This window comes from Heterodontus francisci, chromosome 36, assembly GCF_036365525.1.
Source record: "Heterodontus francisci isolate sHetFra1 chromosome 36, sHetFra1.hap1, whole genome shotgun sequence".
Taxonomy (NCBI): domain Eukaryota; kingdom Metazoa; phylum Chordata; class Chondrichthyes; order Heterodontiformes; family Heterodontidae; genus Heterodontus; species Heterodontus francisci.
Window position 1 is genome coordinate 53,328,862 of NC_090406.1, and position 25,925 is coordinate 53,354,786.

The window sequence follows — 25,925 nt, forward strand, 5'->3', positions numbered from 1 at the left end:
CCTCCAACGCATTTACATCCTTCGTTAAATAAGGAGACCAGTACTGTACAGAGTACTCCAGATGTGGTCTCACCAATGCCCTGTATAGCTGAAGCATAACCTCCCTACTTTTGTATTCAATTCCCCTCGTGATAAATGATAACATTCTATTGGCTTTCCTGATTATGTGCTGTACCTGCATACAAACGTTTTGCGATTCATGCACCAGGACACCCAGATCCCTCTGCATCTCAGAGTTCTGCAATCTCTCACCATTTAGATAATATGCTTCTTTTTTATTCTTCCTGCCAAAGTGGACAATTTCCCACTTTCCCACATTATAGTCCATTTGCCTCCAACACACTCCCAGGTAGTGGATTCCAGACCCGAACCACTCACCCAGCCTCCAATACACTCCCAGGCAGTGCATTCCAGACGTAAACCACTCACCCAGCCACCAACACACTGTTAGGCAGTGGATTCAGATCCAAACCACTCACCCAGTCTCCAGCACACTGTTAGGCAGTGGATTCCAGATCCAAACCACTCACCCAGTCTCCAATGCACTCCCAGGCAGTGCATTCCAGATCCAAACCACTCACCCAGCCTCCAATACAGGGTTCTGCCATTTACTGTATACTTCCCACCTGCATTAGATCTTTCAAAATGTATTACCTCACATTTGTCCGGGTTAAACTCCATCTGCCATTTCTCCACCCAAGTCTCCAACCGATCTATATCCTGCTGTATCCTCTCATCACTATCTGCAACTCCACCAACCTTTGTGTCGTCCGCAAACTTACTAATCAGACCAGCTACAGTTTCCTCCAAATCATTTATATATACACTACAAACAGCAAAGGTCCCAGCACTGATCCCTGTGGAACACCACTAGTCACATCCTTCCATTCAGAAAAGCACCCTTCCACTGCTACCCTCTGTCTTCTATGACCGAGCCAGTTCTGTATCCATCTTGCTAGCTCACATCTGATCCCGTGTGACTTCACCTTTTGTACCAGTCTGCCATGAGGGACCTTGTCAAAGGTTTTACTGAAGTCCATGTAGACAACATCCACTGCCCTTCCTTCATCAATCATCTTCGTCACTTCCTCAAAAAACTCAATCAAGTTAGTGAGACACGACCTCCCCTTCACAAAACCATGCTGCCTCTCGCTAATAAGTCCATTTGTTTCCAAATGGGAGTAAATCCTGTCCCGAAGAATCCTCTCCAATAGTTTCCCTACCACTGACGTAAGGCTCACCGGCCTGTAATTTCCTGGATTATCTTTGCTACCCTTCTTAAACAAAGGAACAACATTGGCTATTCTCCAGTCCTCTGGGACCTCACCTGTAGCCAATGAGGATACAAAGATTTCTGTCAAGGCCCCAGTAATTTCCTCCCTTGCCTCCAGATCCAAACCACTCACCCAGCCTCCAACACACTCTCGGGCAGTGCATTCCAGATCTAAACTACTCACCTCGTAAAAAAGATTTTCCTTAGTCCCCATTGCTTCATTTGCCAATCATCTTAAATAGGTATCCTCTGGTTGTCAACTCTTCTGCTAATGGTAACAGTTTCTCCCTATGTACTGTGTCCAGATTCCAAATGATTTTGAACATAAGACCATGAGAAATAGGAGCAGGAGTAGGCCATTCAGCCCCTCAAGCCTGCCCTTCAATTCAATGATATCATGGCTGATCTGTCCTAGGCCTCAACTCCTCTATCAAATCTCCTTTCCGCCTTCTCTTCTCAAAGGAGAAGCCCCAGCTTTGACAATCTATCCTTGTAACTGAAGTCTCTCATCCATGGAACCATTCTCATAAATCCTTCCTGTACCCTGTCCAATGTCTTTGCATCCTTCCTTTGTGTGGTATCCAGAATTGGACACAATACTCCCAGTTGAGGCCGAACTGGTGTTTTATAAAAGGTTTATCATAACTTCCTTGCTTTTGAGCTCTATGCCTCTATTTATAAAGCCCAGGATCCCCTATGCCTGATTAACCACTTTCTCAACCTGCCCTGCCATCTTCAATGATCTGTGCACATATACCCCCAGGTCCCTTTACTGACCCCTGGTGAACCCCAGTATACACATTCTTCCAGTTTGAAAAACAACTTTTCACCAATACTCTGTTTCCTATCACTCAGCCAATTTCAAATCCTTGCTGCTATTGTCCCTTTTATTACATGGGCTTTACTTTGCTGACAAGCCTGTTATGTGGCCCTTTATAAAGTCTTTTGGAAGTCCACGTACACCAAACAAAGAACAAAGAAAATTACAGCACAGGAACAGGCCCTTCGGCCCTCCAAGCCTGCGCCGATCCAGATCCTCTATCTAAACATGTCGCCTATTTTCTAAGGGTCTGTATCTCTTTGCTTCCTGCCCATTCATGTATCTGTCTAGATACATCTTAAAGACGCTATCGTGCCCGCGTCTACCACCTCCGCTGGCAACGCGTTCCAGGCACCCACCACCCTCTGCGTAAAGAACTTTCCACGCATATCCCCCCTAAACTTTTCCCCTCTCACTTTGAACTCGTGACCCCTAGAAATTGAATCCCCCACTCTGGGAAAAAGCTTCTTGCTATCCACCCTGTCTATACCTCTCATGATTTTGTACACCTCAATCAGGTCCCCCCTCAACCTCCGTCTTTCTAATGAAAATAATCCTAATCTGCTCAACCTCTCTTCATAGCTAGCGCCCTCCATACCAGGCAACATCCTGGTGAACCTCCTCTGCACCCTCTCCAAAGCATCTACATCCTTTTGGTAATGTGGCGACCAGAACTGCACGCAGTATTCCAAATGTGGCCGAACCAAAGTCTTATACAACCAGATCAACTGCAGTACCCTCATCAACTCTCTGTTACTACATCAAAAAACTCCAGCAAATTAGTTAAACATGATTTACCCTGAACAAATCCCTGCTGGCTTCCCTTAATTAATCCACATTTCTCTATGACTGATCTTGATGTGATATTGTCTTTGAATTTCCTGTCTGCAAAGCCTCCTCTTACAATCCACCCTGTCGACGGTTTATACAAAAGTCTATACTTTAACTTCAGGATATTATTTCCTGAGTCGATTGAGATATGATGATTGACAGCGGTTTTCACCAATCGGGAGTGTGGATCTGGGCTGTGATTGGCTCCTTGTGGTGGTGATCTATCCAATGGCAGTGGAGAGGGTCTGGATTTCTGCCAGTGAGTTCAGTGGATCGGACTCCAGGCTCTGTCTGTGTGAAACCCGGAAGAAGCCTCCCGGATCTGAATGGTCTTTACACAACCCAGAAATACTTCAACATCCCATAGCCAATTGTTCAAACTATTTGAAGAAATCAACCTGGTGGAGTGGAGACATATTTTAATATTTGTGAGTAAATGGCTTGGATTTTCTGTTTTTCTTATTAGTTTCAGATATTTAAATAAATGGGGGGGGGGGGGGGGGGGTGTGGGCGGCTCTTAAAGGGACAGACGCGGTTTCCTCTCGCTATAGTTAAAGGGACCATGCTTTCCTGACCTGAAATGTAGCATCAGGTAAAACCAACATCAGAAATAAACACAAAGTCATGGAAATACACAGCAGGTCTAGCAGTATCTGTGGAGTTCCGATGTTAGGCGCGGGGGTGTGGTGGGGGTGGTCAAATGTCCGAGAGACTAGTGAGACCCTGATTTTAGCACAAACCATTCAGTTTGACAGAGTTAAAATCAGTCCCCACCAGCAGCCCCTCCCCCAACATCTCCATATAAAGCAGTGTCTGTAACATTGTGCACTTGTCGAGACGCTGGAGGGCAATCGGTGACTGCAGAAAAAAACCCAGTCAGAATCAGCACCTTGAAGGGAGGAGAGTGGGGAAGCAGTGAGTGTAGAAGTGAACCCAGAAGGTAAGCAGCATCAGGGGAGAAGAGGGAGAGGGGGAACAAGTGAGTGAAGAACTGAACCCAACCAGTGTCAGTGTCTTCAGGGGAGGAGAGAGAGGGGGAGCCAGTGAGTGTAGAACTGAATTCAACCAGAGTCGGCACCTTCAGGGGTTGAGAGAGAGGAATCAGTGAGTGCAACACTGGCATCTCCCCAGCAATGTGGAGAATTGCCCAGGTATGTCCTGTACACAAAAAGCAGGACAATTCCAACCTGGCTAGCTACCACCTCATCAGCCTACTCTCAATCATCAGTAAAGTGATGGAAGGTGTCGTCAACAGTGCCAACAAGCAGCACTTGCTTAGCAATAACCTACTCAGTGATGCTCAGTTTGGGTTTGGCCAGGGTCACTCAGCTCCTGACCTCATTACAACCTTGGTTCAAACATGGACAAAAGAGCTGAACTCAAGAGGTGAGAGTGACTGCCCTTGAGATCAAGGCAGCATTTGAGCGAGAATGGCATCAAGGAGCCCTAGCAAAACTGAGGTCAATGGGAATTGGGCAAAACTATCCGCTGATTGAAGCCTTACCTAGCGCAAAGTAAGATGGTTGTGGTTGTTGGAGGTCAATTATCTCAGCTCCAGGATATCACTGCAGGAGTTCCTCAGGGTAGTGTCCTAGCCCCAACCATCTTCAGCTGTTTCATCAGTAACCTTCCTTTAATCATAAGGTCAGAAGTGGGGATGTTTGCTGATGATTGCACAATGTTCAGCACCATTCGAGACTCCTCAGATACTGAAGCAGCCCGTGTAAAAATGCAGCAAGACCTGGACAATATACAGGCTTGGGCTGATAAGTGGCAAGTAACATTTGTGCCACACAAGTGCCAGGCAATGACCATCTCCAACAAGAGAGAATCAAACCATCTCCCCTTGACATTCAATGGCATTACCATCACTGAATCCCCCACAATCAACATCCTGGGGGTTACCGTTGACCAGAAACTGAACTGGAGTAGCCATATAAATACTGTGGCTACAAGAGCAGGTCAGAGGCTAGGAATCCTGCGGCGAGTAACTCACATCCTGACTCACCAAAGCCTGTCCACCATCTACAAGGCACAAGTCAGGAGTGTGATGGAATACTCTCCACTTGCCTGGATGGATGCAACTCCAACAACACTTAAGAAGCTCAACACCATCCAGGACAAAGCAGCCCGCTTGATTGGCATCCTATCTACAAACATTCATTCCCTCCACCACTGACGCACAGTGGCAGCAGTGTGTACCATCTACAAGATGCACTGCAGCAATGCACCAAGGCTCCTTAGACAGCACCTTCATAACTCGCGATCTCCACCACTTAGAAAGACAAGAACAGCAGATGCATGGGAACACCACCACCTGCAAGTTCCCCTCCAAGCCATAGACCAGCCTGACTTGGAACTATATTGCCTTTCCTTCACTGTTGCTGGGTCAAAATCCTGGAACTCCCTTCCTAACAGCACAGTAGGTGTACCTACCCCACATGAACTGCAGCGGTTCAAGAGGGCAGCTCACCACCACCTTCTCGAGGGCGATTAGGGATGGGCAATAAATGCTTGCCTAGCCCGCAACACCCACATCCCATGAATGAATAAAAAAAAAAGAATGCAGTGGAGGCCAAGACAAGGAGATAGATATATTTCTTAATGCCAGAGGGATCAAGGGATATGAGGAGAAAGCGGGAACAGGGTACTGAATTAGATGATCAGCCATGATGTTTTCTGAATGGGCCGAAGGGCCCATTTCCCAAAGGGCTGAATGGCCTACTCCTGTTCCTATTTTCTATGTTTCTATGAGAGAATGAGACTCCACACTTGTAAAACAAATTTTTCAAGGCAAGATTGTTCACCAGTAATGATCACTTATTACAACAGCAACAAATTTTTGTAGTGCCATTCACGTAATAAAACATCCAAAGGCTCTTCACAGGAGTATTATAAAACTAAGTATGACACTGAGCCACATAACGAGATATTAGGCCAGATGGCCAAAAGCCTGGCCAAAGAGGTAGGTTTTAAGGAGTGTCTTAAAGGAAGAAAGCAAAGGAGGTGGAGAACTGTAGGGCGGGAATTCCAGAGCTGAGGGCCTAATCAGCTGAAGGCACGGCCACCAGTGATGGGGATGCAGATATCCTGGAGGGTTGTGGGGCTGGAGGAGTTTACAGGGATAGGGAGGATTGGAAAACAAGGATGTGAATTTTAAAATCAAGATGTAGCTTGACTGGGAGCCAATATGGGTCAGTGAGCACAAGGGTGATAGGTAAATGGGACATGGTGCAAGTTAAGACACAGGAAGCAGAGTTTTGGATGATTTCAAGTTTATTCAAGTTTTTTTCAAGTAGAATGTGGGAGATCAGCCAGGCGTGTACTTGAATAGTCAAGTCTAGAAGTAAAACCGGCATTAATGAGGGTTTCAGTGTCAGATGGGCTGAGACAGGGCAAAGTTGGAAGATGGCCGTCTTAGTGACGGCGTGAACATTATGCTCTTAACTCACTTACTCCTAAATGCAGCAGACTAACTTTTTCAGGAGTTTTAAACTGTGGAACTAATGGGCAAGGACAGCGTGTTCATGCTGTTACAAATATTTCAATGCAGGGTCTATTGGTGGATATTGCAACAGCGCACCCTGTGGAGGGACTGTAACAGCGCACCCTGTGGAGGGACTGTAACAGCGCACCCTGTGGAACATAGAACATTACAGCGCAGTACAGGCCCTTCAGACCTCGATGTTGCGCCAACCTGTGAAACCATCTGACCTACACTATTCCATTTTCATCGATATGTCTATCCAATGACCACTTAAATGCCCTTAAAGTTGGCGAGTCTACTACTGTTGCAGGCAGGGCGTTCCACGCCCCTACTACTCTCTGTGTAAAGAAACTACCTCTGACATCTGTCCTATATCTATCACCCCTCAACTTAAAGCTATGTCCCCTCGTGTTTGCCATCACCATCCGAGGAAAAAGGCTCTCACTATCCACCCTGTCCAACCCTCTGATTATCTTATATGTCTCTATTAAGTCACCTCTTCTCCTCCTTCTCTCTAACAAAAACAACCTAAAGTCCCTCAGCCTTTCCTCGTAAGACCTTCCCTCCATACCAGGCAACATCCTAGTAAATCTCCTCTGCACCTTTTCCAAAGCTTCCACATCCTTCCTATAATGCGGTGACCAGAACTGCACGCAATACTCCAGGTGCGGCTGCACCAGAGTTCTGTACAGCTGCAGCATGACCTCGTGGCTCCTAAACTCGATCCCCCTACTAATAAAAGCTAACACACCATATGCCTTCTCAACAGCTCTATTAACCTGGGTGGCAACTTTCAGGGATTTATGTACCTGGACACCAAGATCTCTCTGCTCATCTACACTACCAAGAATCTTCCCATTAGCCCAGTATTCTGCAATCCTGTTACTCCTTCCGAAGTGAATCACCTCACACTTTTCCGCATTAAACTCCATTTGCCATCTCTCAGCCCAGCTTTGCAGCCTATCTATGTCCCTCTGTAACCTACAACATCCTTCGGCACTATCCACAACTCCACCGACCTTCGTGTCATCTGCAAATTTACTAACCCACCCTTCTACACCCTCATCCAGGTCATTTATAAAAATGACAAACAGCAGTGGCCCCAAAACAGATCCTTGCGGTACACCACTAGAAACTATACTCCAAGATGAACATTTACCATCAACCACCACCCTCTGTCTTCTTTCAGCTAGCCAATTTCTCATCCAAAGCACTAATTCACCTTCAATCCCATACTTCTGTATTTTCTGCAATAGCCTACCGTGGGGAACTTTATCAAATGCCTTACTGAAATCCATATAGACCACATCCACGGCTTTACCCTCATCCACCTGTTTGGTCACCTTGTCAAAAAACTCAATAAGGTTTGTGAGGCACGACCTACCCTTCACAAAACCGTGCTGACTATCTCTAATGAACTTATTATTTTCAAGATGATTATAAATCCTATCTCTTATAACCCTTTCCAACATTTTACCCACAACTGAAGTAAGGCTCACAGGTCTATAATTACCAGGGCTGTCTCTACTCCCCTTCTTGAACAAGGGGACAACATTTGCTATCCTCCAGTCTTCCGGCACTATTCCTGTCGACAATGACGACATAAAAATCAAGGACAGAGGCTCTGAAATCTCCTCCCTGGCTTCCCAGAGAATCCTAGGATAAATCCCATCTGGCCCAGGGGACTTATCTATTTTCACACTTTCCAAAATTGCTAACACCTCCTCCTTGTGAACCTCAATCCCATCTAGCCTAGTAGTCTGTATCTCAGTATTCTCCTCGACAACATTTTCTTTCTCCACTGTAAATACTGACGAAAAATATTCATTTAACACTTCCCCTATCTCCTCCGATTCCACACACAACTTCCCACTACTATCCTTGATTGGCCCTAACCTATCTCTAGTCATTCTTTTATTCCTGATATACCTATAGAAAGCCTTAGGGTTTTCTTTGATCCTATCCGCCAATGACTTCTTGTGTCCTCTCCTTGCCCTTCTTATCTCTCCCTTCAGATCCTTCCTGGCTAGCTTGTAACTCTCAAGCGCCCTAACTGAGCCTTCACGTCTCATCCGAACATAAGCCGCCTTCTTCCTCTTGACAAGCTCTTCAACTTCTTTAGTAAACCACGGCTCCCTCGCTCGACAACTTCCTCCCTGCCTGACAGGTACATACTTATCAAGGACACGCAGTAGCTGCTCCTTGAATAAGCTCCACATTTCGATTGTGCCCATCCCCTGCAGTTTCCTTCCCCATCCTACGCATCCTAAATCTTGCCTAATCGCATCATAATTTCCTTTCCCCCAGCTATAATTCTTGCCCTGCTGTATATGTATCTGTATATCTGTATCTGTGGAGGGACTGTAACAGCGTACCCTGTGGAGGGACTGTAACAGCGCACCCTGTGGAGGGACTGTAACAGCGCACCCTGTGGAGGGACTGTAACAGCGCACCCTGTGGAGGGACTGTAACAGCGCACCCTGTGGAGGGACTGTAACAGCGCACCCTGTGGAGGGACTGTAACAGCGCACCCTGTGGAGGGACTGTAACAGCGCACCCTGTGGAGGGACTGTAACAGCGCACCCTGTGGAGGGACTGTAACAGCGCACCCTGTGGAGGGACTGTAACAGCGCACCCTGTGGAGGGACTGTAACAGCGCACCCTGTGGAGGGACTGCAACAGCGCACCCTGTGGAGGGACTGTAACAGCGCACCCTGTGGAGGGACTGCAACAGCGCACCCTGTGGAGGGACTGCAACAGCGCACCCTGTGGAGGGACTGCAACAGCGCACCCTGTGGAGGGACTGCAACAGCGCACCCTGTGGAGGGACTGCAACAGCGCACCCTGTGGAGGGACTGCAACAGCGCACCCTGTGGAGGGACTGCAACAGCGCACCCTGTGGAGGGACTGCAACAGCGCACCCTGTGGAGGGACTGCAACAGCGCACCCTGTGGAGGGACTGCAACAGCGCACCCTGTGGAGGGACTGCAACAGCGCACCCTTGACATTCAATGGCATTACCATCACTGAATACCCCACTATCAACATCCTGGGGGTTACCATTGACCAGAAACTGAACTGGAGTAGCCATATAAATACAGTGGCTACAAGAGCAGGTCAGAGGCTAGGAATCCTGCGGCGAGTAACTCACATCCTGACTCTCCAAAGCCTGTCCACCATCCACAAGGCACAAGTCAGGAGTGTGATGGAATACTCTCCACTTGCCTGGATGGGTGCAACTCCAACAACACTCAAGAAGCTCAACACTATCCAGGACAAAGCAGCCCATCTACAAACATTCACTCCCTCCACCACTGAGGCACAGTGGCAGCAGTGTGTACCATCTACAAGATGAACTGCAGCAATGCACCAAGGCTCCTTAGACGGCACCTTCAAAACTTACGATCTCCACCACCTAGAAAGACAAGAACAGCAGATGCATGGGAACACCACCACCTGCAAGTTCCCCTCCAAGCCATAGACCATCCTGACTTGGAACTATATTGTCTTTCCTTCACTGTTGCTGGGTCAAAATCCTGGAACTCCCTTCCTAACAGCACTGTGGGTGTTCCTACACCACATGGTCTGCAGCAGTTCCAGAAGACAGCTCACCACCACCTTCTCATGGACAAAGACGAGAGTGGTCCTAAAGGAAGAGTGCTAAATTGGGGGAAGGCCAACTATACCAAAATTCGGCAGGCGCTGGGGAATGTAGATTGGGAGCAGCTGTTTGAAGGTAAATCCACTTTTGATATGTGGGAGGCTTTTAAAGAGAGGTTGATTAGCGTGCAGGAGAGACATGTTCCTGTGAAAATGAGGGGTAGAAATGGCAAGATTAGGGAACCATGGATGACAGGTGAAATTGTGAGACTAGCTAAGAGGAAAAAGGAAGCACACATAAGGTCTCGGCGGCTGAAGAAAGACGAAGCTTTGAAAGAATATCGGGATTGGAGGCGCAATCTGAAACGAGGAATTACGAGGGCTAAAAGGGGTCATGAAATATCTTTAGCAAACAGGGTTAAGGAAAATCCCAAAGCCTTTTATTCATATATAAGGAGCAAGAGGGTAACTAGAGAAAGGATTGGCCCACTCAAGGACAAAGGAGGAAAGTTATGCGTGGAGTCAGAGAAAATGGGTGAGATTCTAAACGAGTACTTTGCATCGGTATTCACCGAGGAGAGGGACATGACGGATGTTGAAGTTAGGGACAGATGTTTGATTACTCTAGGTCAAGTCGGCATAAGGAGGGAGGAAGTGTTGGGTATTCTAAAAGGCATTAAGGTGGATAAGTCCCCAGGTCCGGATGGGATCTATCCCAGGTTACTGTGGGAAGCGAGAGAGGAAATAGTTGGGGCCTTAACAGATATATTTGCAACATCCTTAAACACGGGTGAGGTCCCGGAGGACTGGAGAATTGCTAATGTTGTCCCCTTGCTTAAGAAGGGTAGCAGGGAAAATCCAGGTAATTATGGACCGGTGAGCCTGACGTCAGTGGTAGGGAAGCTGCTGGAGAAGATACTGAAGGATAGGATCTATTCCCATCTGGAAGAAAATGGGCTTATCAGTGATAGGCAACATGGTTTTGTGCAGGGAAGGTCATGTCTTACCAACTTAATAGAATTCTTTGAGGAAGTGACAAAGTTGATTGATGAGGGAAGGGCTGTAGATGTCATATACATGGACTTCAGTAAGGCGTTTGATAAGGTTCCCCATGGTAGGCTGATGGAGAAAGTGAAGGCGCATGGGGTCCAAGGTGTACTAGCTAGATGGATAAAGAACTGGCTGGGCGACAGGAGACAGAGAGTAGCAGTGGAAGGGAGTTTCTCAAAATGGAGACGTGTGACCAGTGGTGTTCCACAGGGATCCGTGCTGGGACCACTGTTGTTTGTGATATACATAAATGATTTGGAGGAAAGTATAGGTGGTCTGATTAGCAAGTTTGCAGACGGCACTAAGATTGGTGGAGTAGCAGATACTGAAGGGGACTGTCAGAGAATACAGCAGAATATAGATAGACTGGAGAGTTGGGCAGAGAAATGGCAGATGGAGTTCAATCAGGGCAAATGCGAGGTGATGCATTTTGGAAGATCCAATTCAAGAGTGAACTATACAGTAAATGGAAAAGTCCTGGGGAAAATTGATGTCCAGAGAGATTTGGGTGTTCAGGTCCACTGTTCCCTGAAGGTGCCAACGCAGGTCAATAGAGTGGTCAAGAAGGCATACGGCATGCTTTCCTTCATCGGACGGGGTATTGAGTACAAGAGTTGGCAGGTCATGTTACAGTTGTATAGGACTTTGGTTCGGCCACATTTGGAATACTGCGTGCAGTTCTGGTCGCCACATTACCAAAAGGATGTGGATGCTTTGGAGAGGGTGCAGAGGAGGTTCACCAGGATGTTGCCTGGTATGGAGGGCGCTAGCTATGAAGAGAGGTTGAGTAGATTGGGATTGTTTTCATTAGAAAGACGGAGGTTGAGGGGGGACCTGATTGAGGTGTACAAAATCATGAGAGGTATAGACAGGGTGGATAGCAAGAAGCTTTTTCCCAGAGTGGGGGATTCAATTACAAGGGGACACGAGTTCAAAGTGAAAGGGGAAAAGTTTAGGGGGGATATGCGTGGAAAGTTCTTGACGCAGAGGGTGGTGGGTGCCTGGAACGCATTACCAGCGGAGGTGGTAGACGCGGGCACGATAGCGTCTTTTAAGATGTATCTAGACAGATACATGAATGGGCAGGAAGTAAAGAGATACAGACCCTTAGAAAATAGGCGACAGGTTTAGATAGAGGATTTGGATCGGCGTAGGCTTGGAGGGCCGAAGGGCCTGTTCCTGTGCTGTAATTTTCTTTGTTCTTTGTTCTCAAGGGCAATTAGGGATAGACAATAAATGCTGGCATGGCCAGCATCGCCCACATCCCATGAATGAATTAAAAAAAAAAGAAGGAAGTGGAGGCCAAGACAAGGAGATAGATATATTTCTTAATGCCATTGTAAATTGCCCCTAGTGTAGGTAGGTGGTAGGGAATATGGGATTACTGTAGGGTTGGTATAAATGGGTGGTTCTTGGTCGGCACAGACTCGGTGGGCCGAAGGGCCTGTTTCAGTGCTGTATCTCTAAATAAAAAATAAAATAAAATACCCAGTGACGCTCACATGAATGAATAAAAAAAAAACTGAACCCAGCCAGAGTCAGCACCTTCAGGGGAGGAGAGAGAGAGCAACCAGTGAGTTTAGAACTGAACCCAGAAAGTCATCAGTTTCAGGGGAGTAGAAGAACGGGATGCAGTGAGTAGAGCAGGACACAGCCAGAGTGACTAAGTCCAGGGGAGGAGAGAGAAGAGACCCCATGCGTGTCGAACTGAACCCAGTCAGAGACAGCACCTTCAAGGGAGGAGGGAGAGGAACCAGTGATTGTCGAACTGAACCCAGCCAGAGACAACATTTTCTTGGGAGGGAGAGAGGGGAACCAATGAGCGTAGACCTGAACCCCAGCCAGAGTCAACACCTTCAAGGGAGGGGGAGGGGGGTGGGGAAGAGGACCCAGTGACTGTGGAAGTGAACCCAGAAAGTCAGCACCTGCACATGAGGAAGAAAGAGAGTGGGAAGGGAACCATTTATTGTAGGACTGAAGCCAGCCGGAGTCAGCACCTTCAGGGGATGAGAGCGAGGGGCACCAGTGTGTGTCGAACCAAATGCAACCAGAGTCAGCCTTCTAGGGAAGAGAGAGAGAGGACCAGTGAGTGTGGAGCTGAACTCAGACAGAGTGAGCACATACAAACATACGAATTAGGAGCAGGAGTAGGCCACTCGGTCCTTTGAGCCTGCTCCGCCATTCAATAGGTTCAGGGCTGAACTGATCATTCCACATTTCCACCTACCCCCGAGAACAATTCACCTCCTTGCTTATCAAGAATTTATCTACCTCTGCCTTAAAAATATTCAAAGACTCTGCTTCGACTGCCTTTTGAGGAAGAGAATTCCAAAGACTCACGACCCTCTGAGAGAAAACATTTCTCCTCATGTCTGTCTTAAATGGGTGACCCCTTATTTTTAAACAGTGACCCCTAATTCTAGATTCACCTACAAGAGGAAACATCCTTTCCACATCCACCCTGACAAGACCCCTCAGGATCTTCTTTGTTTCAATCAAGTCGCCTCTTACTCTTCTAAATTCCCAGCGGATACAAGCCTAGTCTGTCCAGTCTTTCAAAGAACAAAGAACAGTACAGCACAGGAACAGGCCATTCGGCCCTCCAAGCCTGTGCCGATCTTGATGCCTGCCTAAACTAAAACCTTCTGCACTTCCCTCTATTCCCATCCTATTCATGTATTTGTCAAGATGCCTCTTAAACGTCGCTATTGTACCTGCTTTCACCACCTCCCCCGGCAGCAAGTTCCAGGCACTCACCACCCTCTGTGTAAAGAACTTGCCTCGCACATCCCCTCTAAACTTTGCCCCTCTCACCTTAAACCTATGTCCCCTAGTAACTGACTCTTCCACCCTGGGAAAAAGCTTCTGACTATCCACTCTGTCCATGCTGCTCATAACTTTGTAAACCTCTATCATATCGCCCCTCCACCTCCGTCGTTCCAGTGACAACAATCCGAGTTTATCCAACCTCTCCTCATAGCTAATGCCCTCCAGACCAGGCAACATCCTGGTAAACATCTTTCCTTGTAAGACAGCCCGCCAATTCCAGGGATTAGTCTAGTAAACCTTCTCTGTACTGCCTCCAACGCATTTACATCCTTTCTTAAATAAGGAGACCAGTATTGTACACAGTATTCCAGATGTGGTCTCACCAATGCCCTGTATAGTTGAAGCATAACCTCCCTACTTTTGTATTCAATTCCCCTAGCAATAAATGATAATATTCTATTAGCGTACCTAATTATGTGCTGTACCTGCAGACTAACCTTTTGCGATTCATGCACAAGGACACCCAGATCCCTCTGCATCTCAGAGCTCTTCAATCTCTCACCATTTAGATAATATGCTTTTTTATTCTTCCTGCCAAAGTGGACAATTTCACATATTCCAACATTATACTTCATTGCCACGTCCTTGCCCACTCACTTAACCTTTCTATATCCCTTTGTAGCCTCCTTATGTTCTCTTCACAAGTTACTTTCCTACTTGTCTTTGTGTCATCAGCAAGTTTAGCAATCCTTCCTTCGGTCCCTTAATCTAAGTCATTTATATAAATTGTAAAAAGTTGAGGCCCCAGCACAGATCCCTGTGGCACACCACCAGTTACATCTTGCCAACCAGAAAATGATCTATTTATGCCTACTCCCTGTTTCCTGTTAGCTAACCAATCTTCTATCCATGCCAATATGTTACCCCCTACACCATGAGCTTTTATTTTCTGAAATAACCTTTAATGTGGCACCTTATCAAATACCTTCTGGAAATCTAAGTACAATATATCCACCGGGGGCCCCCCTTTATCTACAGCACATGTAACTCCCCCAAAGAACTCCAATAAATTGGTTGAACATGATTTCCTTTTCACAAAACCATGTTGACTCTGCTGATTATCTTGAATTTTTCTAAATGCCCTGCTACAACATCTTTAATAATAGCTTCTAACATTTTCCCTAAAACAGATGTTAAGCTAACTGGCCTGTAGTTTCCTGCTTTCTGTCTCCCTCCCTTTTGGAATAAAGGAGTTACATTTGCTATTTTCCAATCTAATGGAACATTCCCCGAATCTAGGGAATTTTGGAAAATTAAAACTAATGCATCAACTATCTCACTTCTTTTAATACCCTAGGATGAAATCCATCAGGACCCGGGGACTTGTCAGCCCGCAGCTCCAACAATTTGTTCAGTACCACTTCCCTGGTGATTGTAATTTTCTTGATTTCCTCCCTCACTTGCATTTCCTGACTTACAGCTAATACTGGGATGTTACTTGTATCCTCAATAGTGAAGACCAATGCAAAATATCTGTTCAATTCATCTGCCATCTCCTTATTATCCATTATTAAATGCCCAGACTCACTTTTTATAGGACCAATGCTCACTTTGTTAACTCTTTTTTAAATATAAGAACATAAGAACTAGGAGCAGAAGTAGGCAATTTAGCCCCTCGAGTCTGTTCCGCCATTCAATATGATCATGACTGATCTCATCTTGGCCTCAACTCCACTTTCCTGCCCATTCTCCATAACCCTTCAACCATTACTAATTATAAGAAACTGTTACTATCTGTCTTTATATTTCTAGCTAGCTTTCTCTCGTACTCTTAACTTTACCTTCCTCATCAATATTTTAGCCATTCTTTGCTGATTTTTATATTCTGTCCAATCTTCTGATCTGCCTCTCATCTTTGCGCAATTATAGGCTTTTTCTTTAAGTTTGATACTAACTTTAACTGTTTTAGTTAACCAAGGACGGCGGGTCCCACCCTTGGAATTTTTCTGTCTCGTTGAAATATATCTATTCTGTGTATTGAAATATCACCTTAAATGTCTGCCACTGCATCTCTATTGATCTATCCCTTAACCTGATTTGTCAGTTCACTTTAGCTAGCTCTGCTTTCATGCCCTCATAATTGCCCTTATTTAAGTTTAAAATACTAGTTTAATTGCATCATTTAAACCATACTCTTCGCGCCCTCAAACTGAATGTAATATTCAATCATATTATGATCGTTGCTACCTAGAGGCGCCTTAACTATGAGGTCATTAATTAATCCTATCCCGTTGCACAATACCAGGTCTAGTATAGCCTGCTCTCTGGTTGGTTCCAGAACGTATTGTTCCAAGAAATTATCCTGAAAACAATTTATGTACTCCTCATCTAGACTAACTCTGCCCATTTGATTTTTCCAGTCTATATGTAAGTTAAAATCCCCGAGAATTATCGCTGTACCTTTCTGACAAGCTGCCATTATTTCTTCCTTTATACCCCGTCCTACAGTGTGTTTAATGTTAGGTAGCCTGTACACCACTCCCACAAGTGACATCTTGCCTTTATGATTTCTCATCTCTCCCCAAACTGCTTCTTGTCTCCTGAACTTAGGTCATCCCTCTCTATTGCGCTAATACCATCATTAACTAACAGAGCTACCCCTCCACATTTTTCTAGCTTCCTGTCCTTCCTAAATACCATGTACCCTTCAATATTCAGGTCCCAATCTATGTCATCCTGCAGTTATGTCTCTGTAATGGCTATCAGATCGTACTTATTTATTTCTATTTGCGCTCTCAGTTCATCTGTTTTGTTCCGAATGCGACTTGCATTCAGATACAGAGTCTTTACTTGTGTCCTTTTATTATGTTTGTAAATTCTAGCCTTATCTGTTGACTTACTCTTAGATTTGTACGCTCTGCCCTTCCTGTCACAGTCTGTTTATCATTTCCCATATTAATACCTTTCTCTCTTGCCTTGTCTACTCCTTGATTTACCATATCTTCCCAAATTTGATCCCTTGCCCCCACTATTCAGTTTAAAACCCTCTCTACTTCCCTAGTTATGTGGCTCGCTGGAACACTGGTCCCAGCATGGTTCAGGTGTAGACCATCCCAACGATACAGCCACCACTTTCCCCAGTACTGGTTCCAGTGTCCCACGAACCGGAACCCACTTCTATCACACCAGTCTTTGAGCCAGCATTAATTTCTTTAATCTTATTTGCCCTATGCCAATTTGCACATCCAGAGATTATTACCTTTGAGGTTCTGCTTCTTAATTTGGCACCTAGTTCCTCATACTGACTATGCAGAACCTCTTTCCTTATCCTGCCTATGTCATTGGTACCTACATGGACCACTGTGACTGGATCCTCCCCCTCCCACTGTACGTTCCTCTCCAGCCTTGAGCAGATGTCTTGAACCCTGGCACCGGGCAGGCAACACAGCCGTCTGGACTCTCACTCTTTGCTGCAGAGAGCAGTGTCAATCCCCCTAACTATACTGTCCCCTACTACCACTACTTTCCTTTTCTCACTCTCCACTTGAATGGCTTCCTGTATCAGGGTGCCATGGTCAGGTTGCTCATCCACCCTGCAGCTCCCACTTTCATCCAACAAGCTGAAAGAACCTCAAACCTGTTGGACAATTGCAAAGGCTGAGGCTCCTGCACTCCTGCCCTCTGGGTCCTCTTACCTGCCTCAGCTGCAGTCACACTCTCCTGTCCCTGACCACTGACCAAATCAGAAGACCCTATCCTAAGAGGTGTGACCGCCTCCTGGTACAAAATGTCTAGGTAACTTTCCCCCTCCCTGATGTGTCGCAGTGTCTGCAGCTCGGACTCCAGTTCAATGACTGAGTCAAAGCTCTTCGAGACGCAAACACTTACTGCAGACATGTTTGCCCTGGATCACACTGGCATCCAGGAGCTCCCACATGCTGCAGCGAGACACATCACCTGTCCTGCCATTCCTTAATGTGTTTTAATTAACTACTTAATTATTTTATCCAATTATTTACTTTATTTTCCTTTTTTTGTATATATTTTATTCAGCTTACCACTAGTTCCTTTACTATTTTAAACGTTAGGATCAGAATGGCGGCACAGTGGCGCAGTGGTTAGCACCGCAGCCTCACAGCTCCAGCGACCTGGGTTCAATTCTGGGTACTGCCTGTGTGGAGTTTGCAAGTTCTCCCTCTGTCTGCGTGGGTTTCCTCCGGGTGCTCCGGTTTCCTCCCACTTGCCAAAGACTTGCAGGTTGATAGGTAAATTGGCCATTAGCAATTGCCCCTAGTATAGGTAGGTGGTAGGGAAATATAGGGACAGGTGGGGATGTGGTGGGAATATGGAATTAGTGTAGGATTAGTATAAATGGGTGGTTGATGGTCGGCACAGACTCGGTGGGTCGAAGGGCCTGTTTCAGTGCTGTATCTCTAAAAAAAAACTAATCACTTGCCAGATACTCACCAAACAGGTCGCTTCTTCCCTGCTCTCTGTTGATTGAGGGGAGGAGTGGGAGGGGAACCAGCCAGTCATTGTGGATTTAAAATGGGAAAAACAGTTTGTGCAGAACTAACTGGACAAGTGCAAAACAGGAATGGAGTCCAAAAAAACTGATAATCGAATCAGTCAGGTGCCACATGACAGAGAAAGACAGAACAATGTGCTTAATAACCATTTTGACTGTTCTGCAATGGTTTCTAACTGTCTGGTTCAATAACTGTTTCAACAGTTAGAAACCATTGTAAATATGAGGACATGTGAGGTAATGCATTTTGGAAGATCTAATACAGGTGGGAAGTATACAGTAAATGGAAGAACCCTTAGGAGTATTGACAGGCAGAGAGATCTGGGCGTACAGGTCCACAGGTCACTGAAAGTGGCAACACATGTGGATAAGGTAGTCAAGAAGGCATACGGCATGGTTGCCTTCATCGGTCGAGGCATAGAGTATAAAAATTGGCAAGTCATGCTGCAGCTGTACAGAACCTTAGTTAGGCCACACTTGGAATATTGTGTGCAATTCTGGTCACAACACTACCAGAAGGACGTGGAGGCTTTGGAGAGGGTACAGAGGAGGTTTACCAGGATGTTGCCTGGTCTGGAGGGCATTAGCTATGAGGAGAGGTTGGAAAAACTCTGATTGTTTTCACTGGAACGACAGAGGTGGAGGGACGACATAATAGAGGTTTAGAAAGTTATGAGTGGCATGGACAGAGTGGATAGTCAGAAGCTTTGTCCCAGGGTGGAAGAGTCAGTTACTAGGGGACATAGGTTTAAGGTGCGAGGGGCAAATTTTAGAGGGGATGTGCGAGGCAAGTTCTTTACACAGAGGGTGGTGAGTGCCTGGAACTTGCTGCCAGGGGAGGTGGTGGAAGCAGATACGATAGCGACGTTTAAGAGGCATCTTGACAAATACATAAATAGGAAGGGAATAGAGGGATACGGTACCCGGAAGTGCAGAAGGTTTTAGTTTAGACAGGCATCAAGATCGGCACAGGCTTGGAGGGCCGAATGGTCTGTTCCTGTGCTGTACTGTACTGTTCTTTGTTCTTTTTATGTCTGGGTGAGAACGAGGAAGACGGTTGAGGAGCTGATCTTGGTTTTACACAATCGCAGGAAATTAAGTGATGCACAGTTCATCCAGCTGTACACTGGATTGATTAAAGAGAACTGGGCCTCTAACTCACAGAGTCATAGAGTCCTTTATGGCACAGGAGGCCATTTAGCCCATTGTGTCCAGGCTGGCTCTCCACGGAGATGTGCAGTCATCCCACTTTGCCCCAACAAGCAGGATCCATATGAAAAGAAGACATTGTGGGAGGCCCAGTATCATAAGAATTATAGAATAGTATCGCATAGATGGAGGCCATTCTGCCCTTTGAATCTGCTCTTTTGAGGAACATTCAAATTCTGTTCTTTCCCCTGCAGTTTTTTCCTGTTTCAAGTACGTATTGAATTCCCTTTTGCAGGCTCTTACTGAATCTGTATCCACCACCCCCTCAGGCCGTGTATTCCAAATTCTAACTAAATTGTACCATCTGGCCTGTATTGTCTCATCATTTTACCTACCAAAATATATCTCACACTTTTCAAAGTTGAATTTCATCTGCCATGTGCCCATCCATTCCACCACCCTGCCTATGCCCTTTTGAAGTCTATTACTATCTTCCTCACTGTTTACTACTTCTCCAAGTTTTCTGCGTGTCATCTGCAAATTTCCAAGTTGTGCTCTGTACCTTCAAGTCCAAGTCATTAATGCATATCAAAAACAACAGCGATCTTGGTACTGAACCCTGAGGAACTTCACTGTAAACCTCACTCCAGTCTGAACAACAACCATTCACCACAACTCCCTTAGCCAATTTGTATCTGTGCCACTGATGCGTGGGTTTCAATTTTGCTAACAAGTCTGATAAGTATTACTTTTTCAACCGCCTTTTGGAAATTCAAATACACAATATCAACTGCACTGCCCTCATCCGCCATCTCTGTTACCTCATCAAAAACTCTATCAAGCTGGTCAAACACGATTTTTCCTGAATTTGTTCTGATGAAAGGTCACACAGACCTGAAACGTTAACTGTTTTTCTTTCCTGAGTATTTCCAGTGTTTTCTGCTTTTGTTATCCTGAATAAATCCATACTGCCTCTCTCTTATTAGTCCTTGTTTGTCCAAGTGTGTAAGAAATAATTGCAAGTAATTGGACTATCTGTTCATTGGTTCAAAGCTGACTCCATATTGGTAACATGGTTTTATTTAAACATAAGTGAGACTTAATACATTCAGTATTTCAACAGTAGATTACAATTCAGGGGGGCAATTTAGTGTAACCCCAAAGGGAGTGATAAAAGTCCCCATCTCAATCAGATGGCAGCAAATGATTTTCTTTGCACTGATCCGGGCTTCCAATGGTAGGGTGTTTACCCAGGTTCCCTGCAGGTCAGAAAGTCCCCTATCAATGCCTATAGGAGCCTAGTGTGCTGGCTTGGAGGGGTGATAGGGGGTGTAGAGGGCTGGTCTGTAAGCATGCACAGTGCGGGTGGTGGCAATAGACTGAGGTGAAACAGGTGGCTGGGGAGGAGATGGTGGGCACAGGGGAGGAATTGGAGCCGTGGGTGGGCTGGGAAACATCATTAACACACGGGGTAGGACTGAGGCCATGAATAAGAGCATTTTTATTTCTCATGCAGTGTGACTCATTTTGTTCTTATCAGTTGTTTTTGGACTCCATTCCTGTTTAGTCCTTGTCTAGATATTACTGCACAAACTTTTTTTCTATTTTAAATTCTCCTCTCTCTCCTCCACTGAGGGTGCTGCACTTACAGTGATGACTATTGTAAACTCCTTTTACAGGGTATTAGAAGGGAAGGATTTGCATATTTCCATCTATGGAAAAAGATTTCAAACATCAGTATGACTTGGAAAAGTACCGAGACACACACACCCGAGTGAAAGTGTTCCAGTTCACTGACTGTGGAAAGAGCTTTAACCAGTTACACAGCCTGAAAAAACATCGCAGCATTCACAGTGAGGAGAAACCATACATGTTCTGCATGTGGACGAGACTGCAACTGATCGTCCAACCTGGGGAGACACAAGGATGCCCACACCGTGGAGAAACCATGGAAATGTGGTGACTGTGGGAAGGGATTCATCTCTCCGTCCAAGCTGGAATCTCATCGACGCAGTCACACAGGGGAGAGGCCATTCATCTGCTCCATGTGTGGGAAGGGATTCACTAGGTTAAACAACCTCACTTCACACCAACTTGTTCACACTGATAAGAGACTATTTAAATGTTATGACTGTGAGAACAGCTTTAAAAACACAAGGGGTCTGCAGACACACCAACGCATTCACACTGGGGAAAGGCCATTCACCTGCTCCCTGTGTGAGAAAGGATTCTCTTGTTTAACCAATCTCAATTCACACCAACTTGTTCACACTGATAAGAGACCATTTAAATGTTCTGATTGTGAGAAGAGCTTTAAAAGCAAAAAGGATCTTCAGGCACACCAACGCACTCACACTGGCGAGAGGCCATTCAGCTGCTTCAGGTGTGGGAAGGGATTCACTTGTTTAACCAATCTCACTTCACACCAACTTGTTCACACTGATAGACCTTTTAAATGTTTTGACTGTGAAAAGAGCTTTAAAAGCACAATTGATTTGCTGAGACACCAGCGAGTTCACACTGGGGAGCATCCATTCCCCTGCTCCGTGTGTGGGAAGGGATTCACTAGTTCATCCAACCTGCTGAGCCACCAGTGAATTCACAAGTGACTGCAGGGATTGGAATCTGCTGTTATTGCTGCTGTTAATTGAATCCAGGACTGAACCATGTTCATTCTGACAGTTGGGTTTTGTTTCTGGTGATATTAATAACCCTATAACTGTATTTTTTACACAGAGGGTGGTGAGTGCCTGGAACTTGCTGCAGGGGAGGTGGTGGAAGCAGATACGATAGCGACGTTTAAGAGACATCTTGACAAATATATGAGTAGGAAGGGAATAGAGGGATATGGGCCCCGGAAGTGCAGAAGGTGTTAGTTTAGGCAGGCATCAAGATCGCCGCAGGCTTGGAGGGCTGAATGGCCTGTTCCTGTGCTGTACTGTTCTTTGTTCTTTGATATCTATCAAATAAATAGCTTAGATTCAAATGCACAGTGTGCCGAGACCTTGATTTCTCCAAAATAAGAGGAGACTAATTGATGCCCTGTTACCGACTGTTTCATTCTTGGGCTTTTTTTCCTTTCTAACTTCAGATTATTTCAGTTCTTATACCTTTGGTTACTCTCATGGACAAGTCCTAGCTCCCCATACCTTCCAGAGTGCCTCGCCTAGCCTTGGTATTGTAAGGTTACAAGTTTGATACCAGTTGACCAAACTTTTCTATATCAACATACTTTGGACGGCCAAAAGACCTTTTCAAAATAAACTGTACAGCTGGATTCTGCAAGCTGTCTTTCACGGATTAGAAAGAACTATTGGACTATCAGAAAAAACAAGGCTCCATCTAAGCTATGGAATATCTGGCTGTGAGGCCCACAGCCCTACGTGTAATTAAGAGAAACTAATAACAAACAACTACACTTTGAAGCTCTGTTAAGTCTTTCAGTTAACTGTACCTAATTTTAAAAAATGTTGTTGGAATATGAAAGTTAATTAGTGTGTAGACCTTTTTGGAATACTTTATGTTTCAGTAGTTTGATAAGAAATGAGAAAAGGCGGATTGGATAACTATTATGAACAGCTCCGAACATAAATAATTGATAACAGGCCAGTACAAACAATGAAATCCCTGGTAGATGGTTTGAAGGCCAGTGATGGGATGCTTTAAGGGAATTATAAAAGCAGTTATGGGAACAGTACAAGATGAGGTAAGGGAAGATGTTGTAAAACCTGATTGATTAAGACTCTAGAAGCTCATGAAAGGTAGATTATGTTAGGGCAGGCTTTCACTGCATGGTTTAAATGAAGAACTTGATGCACTATTGGACTTTTTGTATTGAGAAGAACTTTTAGAGGACAATAAGGACTAACAAGGCAAGGGAATATACAATGGATGGTAGGACCTTAGGAAGTACAGAAGGTCAGAGGGATCTTTGTGTACTTGTCCATAGATCACTGAAGGCAGCAACACAGGTAGATAAGGTGGTTAGGAAGGCATATGGGATACTTGCCTTTATCAGCCGAGGCATAGAATATAAGAGCAGAGAGGTTATGAAGGAGCTGTATAAAACGCTACAGTTGGAGTACTATGTACAGTTCTGGCACCACACTATAGGGAGGATGTGGTTGCACTGGAGAGGGTGGAGAGGAGATTCGCCAGGATGTTGCCTGGGCTGGAGCATTTCAGCTATGAAGAGAGACTGAAAAGGCTAGGGTTGTTTTCCTTAAAACGGAGAAGGCTGAGGGAGGACATGATTGAGGTATACAAAATTATGAGGGGCATTGATAGGGTAGATAGGAAGAAACTTTTTCCCTTGGCGGAGGGATCAATAACCAGGGGCTATAGATTTAAGGCAAGGGGCAGGAGGTTTAGAGGGGATTTGAGGAAAAAACTTTTCACCCAGAGGGTGGTTGGAATCTGGAATGCACTGCCTGAAGAGGAAGTATTTAGATGAGCACTTGAAACACTATAGCATACAAGGCTACAGGCCAAGTGCTGGAAAATGGGATTAGAATAGTTAGGTGCTTGATGGCCGGCATGGAACACGATGGGCCGAAGGGCCTGTTTCTGTGCTGTATAACTCTATGACTCTAATAAGGCCCTGTCAATATAACAAGTCGGGTCCACCTCTGAAAAGGGGTATAAAAGATGGTGACTAAAACACAGCGTGACTGCAGTCGGAAGGAGTTGACTTGGATATTGACCTCACCTACGAGGATCTGCAATCAATGCTGGACTGATCATTTGTAGGTGGTTGTATGTATAATCTCTGGTAACATTATTAGTGTACTGCTCAGATCCATAGGTAAGCGTTAATTGTGGAGGGTTCAATAGTGGTTTTGAAACTGTCTTAAGGATAATAAAGTCTTAAATACAAAACTCAGGTGTCCTGTGTAATTTCTCCTAATTAGAGTCATAGAGTGATACAGCACTGAAACAGGCCCTTCAGCCCACCCAAGTCTGTGCTGACCATCAACCACCCATTTATACTAATCCTACATTAATCCCATATTCCCTACCACATCCCCACAATTTTCCTACCTACACTAGGGACAAATTTCAATGGCCAATTTTACCTATCAACCTGTAAGTCTTTGGCTATGGGAGGAAACTGGAGCACCCGGCAGAAACCCACACGGTCACAGGGAGAATTTGCAAACTCTGCACAGGCAGTACCCAGAACCGAACCTGGGTCACTGGAGCTGTGAGGCTGCAGTGCTAACCACTGCGCCACTCCAAATTCTCAAGAATGAATCATTAACCTGTGGATCTCAGGACTGAAGTCTTAGAGTATCCAGGGAAGGTTCTTTACGCAGAGGGTGGTGGGTGCCTGGAACGCGTTGCCAGCGGAGGTGGTAGACACGGGCACGATAGCGTCTTTTAAGATGTATCTAGACAGATACATGAACGGGCAGGAAGCAAAGAGATACAGAGCCTTAGAAAATAGGCGACATGTTTAGATAGAGGATCTGGATTGGCGCAGGCTTGGAGGGCCGAAGGGCCTGTTCCTGTGCTGTAATTTTCTTTGTTCTTTGTTCTCCTTTGTATCAGTAACATGCCTGGGATCACAACTAAACGCAATACTCAGTCTGTTAATCACTTTAATCATTGGACTTAGCATGTGCCCCACAGCATCTCTCTCACCTTCTATGTGTGAATACAGCATCACACCTGTAAACCTGGTGTAAATTTCAATTTAGATCCATTACACAAATGTATTTAACAAGTAAACTAATTAAATAATTGGCAAAAAGACAGAGATGGGATGAGGAGACTTTTTTCACTCAGCCTTTTGTGATCTGGAATGCACTACCTGGAACTGGTAGAAATAGATTCCACAGTAACTTTCAAAAGTGAATTGGATCTCTAGTTAGTTGGAAGAGTTTGCAGGGCTCTGGGGAAAGGGCAGGGGAGTGGGACTAATTGGCAGCTCTTTCAAAGGTAGTCACTACGTTATAAGGCTGCTCAATATTGACAGGAGAAAGGCTGATGTCCAACTCCCCCAAAATAAAGATTGTTCCAACTCTCTGAGCATTCCTTGAATTCTTTGTAAATGCCTTTGAAGTGCTGATAGATTCCTTCCTTTGAATTTCTACTCCCATGTTCTGGGGTGCAGGCAGTACCAGGCCCAGAAGGAGCAGCAAACCTGGTTCAGAGTGGGCATGCTTGGTGTACCCTTATCCAGGGTTTTCCAATGAGCAGGTGAATAAGGCCATAAAAAAACAAACCAAGCACTGGGGTTTATAACTCGAGGAATAAAATAAAAGGAGTACAGTGAACATTTCTGCTCTCCATGCTATAAAAAGAATATAGAGGCACTGGAGAAGGTGGGAAAATGATTTACAAGGATGATCCTAGAACTGAGAGGATATACTTACCAGGAAAGACTGAACAGGCTGGAGCAAAGTCAAGGCGTGGC

The 25,925-nt window shown here is 45.4% G+C and overlaps 1 protein-coding gene across 2 annotated transcripts in view; it reads left to right on the forward strand.

Annotated features, from left to right (window-relative positions):
- LOC137351837 (zinc finger protein 239-like) overlaps positions 1–24,356 on the forward strand; it is a 73,682-nt gene extending 49,326 nt beyond the window's left edge. The window contains exons 1-2 of one of the 2 annotated variants that reach the window (XM_068016738.1): positions 3,055–3,352; positions 21,187–24,356. In XM_068016738.1, coding sequence (XP_067872839.1) covers positions 21,553–22,104 — 552 coding nt within the window. In that variant the 5' untranslated portion in view covers positions 3,055–3,352; positions 21,187–21,552 and the 3' untranslated portion in view covers positions 22,105–24,356. Of the gene's footprint in view, positions 1–3,054; positions 3,353–21,186 lie in introns of those variants that run through there. The other variant, XM_068016739.1, reaches the window with a different exon arrangement.
- Positions 24,357–25,925: the final 1,569 nt, after the last annotated feature.